General features: G+C 47.2%; 1 protein-coding gene across 5 annotated transcripts in view; it reads left to right on the top strand.

Annotated features, from left to right (window-relative positions):
* arhgef10lb (Rho guanine nucleotide exchange factor (GEF) 10-like b) overlaps positions 1-2,500 on the top strand; it is a 36,739-nt gene that overhangs the window by 28,669 nt on the left and 5,570 nt on the right. For all 5 annotated transcript variants that reach the window (XM_076277384.1, XM_076277380.1, XM_076277381.1 and 2 more), the window contains 3 exons: positions 720-940; positions 1,519-1,676; positions 2,033-2,175. In XM_076277384.1, the coding sequence (XP_076133499.1) occupies positions 720-940; positions 1,519-1,676; positions 2,033-2,175 (522 nt within the window). The remainder of the gene's footprint in view (positions 1-719; positions 941-1,518; positions 1,677-2,032; positions 2,176-2,500) is intronic.

Here is a 2,500-nt window from a genome sequence, read left to right on the forward strand (position 1 = left end):
TTTCAGCATTACCTGTATTGTGTTTTATTTAGCCAATTAGAGTCCCAGACCTTGGATTTTAGGCTTTGAATGCAATCTACTGTAGAAAGGCATAAAAGCTTGATCTCATATTTGAAGTTTGAGGTGAAAATTTGATTTTACTAGATCTCAAATTTAAATTATTTGTAGAACATTTTCAAATGTGGCGAGGAAGGATGAAAGTTTCCTTAAAACCATTCTGAAGTCTTCATACATTCTGTATATATCAAGAGCCGAACATCAAAAGGACGCGGCCATTAATAGTTGATGCATGTAGCTATGGTTTTGCTCCCTCTTGCTACTGTGCATCCTCACTCTTTTAACTCTCCCAGGGTATTTTGTGAGTTCAACTCTTCAGACCCCCCCCCCCTCCTCTCTGTCATGCCTGCCCTCCTCTCCTCTCTCATCCTCTGCCTAGGTGGGCAGCAGGGGGCCTACTCCCCACAGCAATGTGGGATGGCGTCAAGTTCTTTTACTCTCTCAGGAGGACTAGAGGAAATCCTAGACCTAGCTTAGAGGAACTCTTCAGACTTCTGTCCTCTCTGTCTCTCAATCTCTCTCTCTCTCTCTCTGTCTGTCAATGTGTGTCTCTCTCTCTCTCTCTCTCTGTGTCTCTCAATGTCTCTCTCTCTCTCTCTGTCTCTCTCTATCTCTCTCTCTCTGTCTCTCATGCCTGCTGCTCTCTCTCGCCCCCTTCTTAGGTGGGCAGCTGGGGGGATGACTCCCACGGCCAAGTGGAGATCTTCTCCCTGAACAGAGCTACGCCGCGCTCGGTCAAGTCCTTCCCTGTGGGGGCGCCGGCGCTGTGCCTGGAGTACGTGACCGAGCCAGAGCGCGGGGCCTTTGAGGAGGACGGAGAGGAGGAGTTGGAGTGCCCGGCTAAAATAGGCAACACCATCTGTGTGGGGCTAAGGGATGGGAGGTGAGTGGAAGCCTAGTGGGAGCTCTGTGTGTGTGTGTCTGTGTGTGTGTGTGTGTGTCTGTGTGTGTGTGTGTGTGTGTGTGTGTGTGTGTGTGTGTTTTTGTATGTGCGTGTGTTTGTGTGTGTGTGTGTGTGTGTGTGTGTGTGTGTGTGTGTGTGTGTGTGTGTATGCGTGTGTTTGTGTGTGTTTATGTGTGTGTTTGTGTGTGTGCGTGTGTGTGTGTGTGTGTGTGTGTGTGTGTGTGTGTGTGTGTGTGTGAGAGAGCAATTGTAGGATCTTTATAGATGCTTTCTTTATGTAGTAAATTTGTAAGGTACAGACCAGGCATTTGATTGAATTGATTTGCTTTGATAGAGGAGCTGACTTGGAAGCACATCTAGCCCTGCTCTGATGTGTATCCAGGTTGGCTCAAACCCAGATCTACCTCTGAGTCACTCGCTGTATAGGTCAGCCCATGCAAGCAGAAGAGAACCCATGACCTTGACCTTGCTACTGCCCTGTCCACCAAAAAGGCACATTCTATTTTGCATAATTTGTTCATGTGTATTTTACAAACTTTTGTTCTGTTCTTTTTCAGCATTCTAGTGTATGGTAGTGTGGACACCACCACTCAGTGCCTACAGACCTTCCGGAACCCTGAGGCCATTCCAGTTCTGTGTCTGAAAAATTCGGCCAACTTCCTGTTCGCAGGGCTACTGAATGGCACTGTGTTGGTGTACAGCCGGAAGAGTGAAGGTAAGACTACTAACGATCACTTCATTGTTCAAGTGCTTATAGACAATTAATGGTAGATAGTCCCAGTGGTGTAAGCAGTGTGAGTCATTCTGTCTCTGAGAGATTGCATTAATATCCTGTTGAAACAGCGTGCTCTTGTTTCTCAGTGTGATCCAATCAATGACATTTTTTTATTCTGTTTCTATTGTATCGTCCATCTTTCAAAGAAAAGACTCTATGAATAATTTAGTTTGCTGTGAATTAAATCGCAAACACTTCAGTGTCTGAAACATTGCATCAGGCATTGTTCTGAACGCGGTGTCCTTGTGCATGTCCGTGTGTGAGTTATATAAGCGGGCGGCGCTTGTTGTTTACAGACGGCCTGTGGGAGTGGGACACCGCCAGGCAGGTGACAGTGGGCTCGGCCGCCGTCAAGACTCTGCTGGGGGTGGAGGCCTCCGTCTGGGCCTGCTGCGCCAACCGTGTCACGGTCATCCAGAACTCCACTCTTCACAAGCAAGTATGTCGCCTTAACTATGTTACACACACACTGAGGCCCATCTCCAACCTCCCGTCATCAGCCCCCCACCCCGGAGGATTAGTGTGCGGAGAGACAATTCTGTATTAGCCAAATATGCTCAATGAGGCAGGAGAAAATGATAAACAAATAAAAGAAATCAAGGATGAGCCAATGGAGTCTCCCAGCGGGAGCTGACTAATCGAATTAATTGGTAATTTAGGTCAAAGACCTCCCAGCGCGGATCTAAGAAACGTTTTATCTCCTGCTCAATACGTTAACCTGCTGCTCATTTGCAGAAGCTGATTTCATAGTCCCATATTCAACC

The sequence above is a fragment of the Alosa pseudoharengus genome, unplaced genomic scaffold (genome assembly GCF_046254945.1).
Source record: "Alosa pseudoharengus isolate Yale_2024_CS ecotype anadromous, Long Island Sound unplaced genomic scaffold, YU_APseudo_1.1 YU_APseudo_1.1_scf_9, whole genome shotgun sequence".
Lineage (NCBI taxonomy): Eukaryota > Metazoa > Chordata > Actinopteri > Clupeiformes > Clupeidae > Alosa > Alosa pseudoharengus.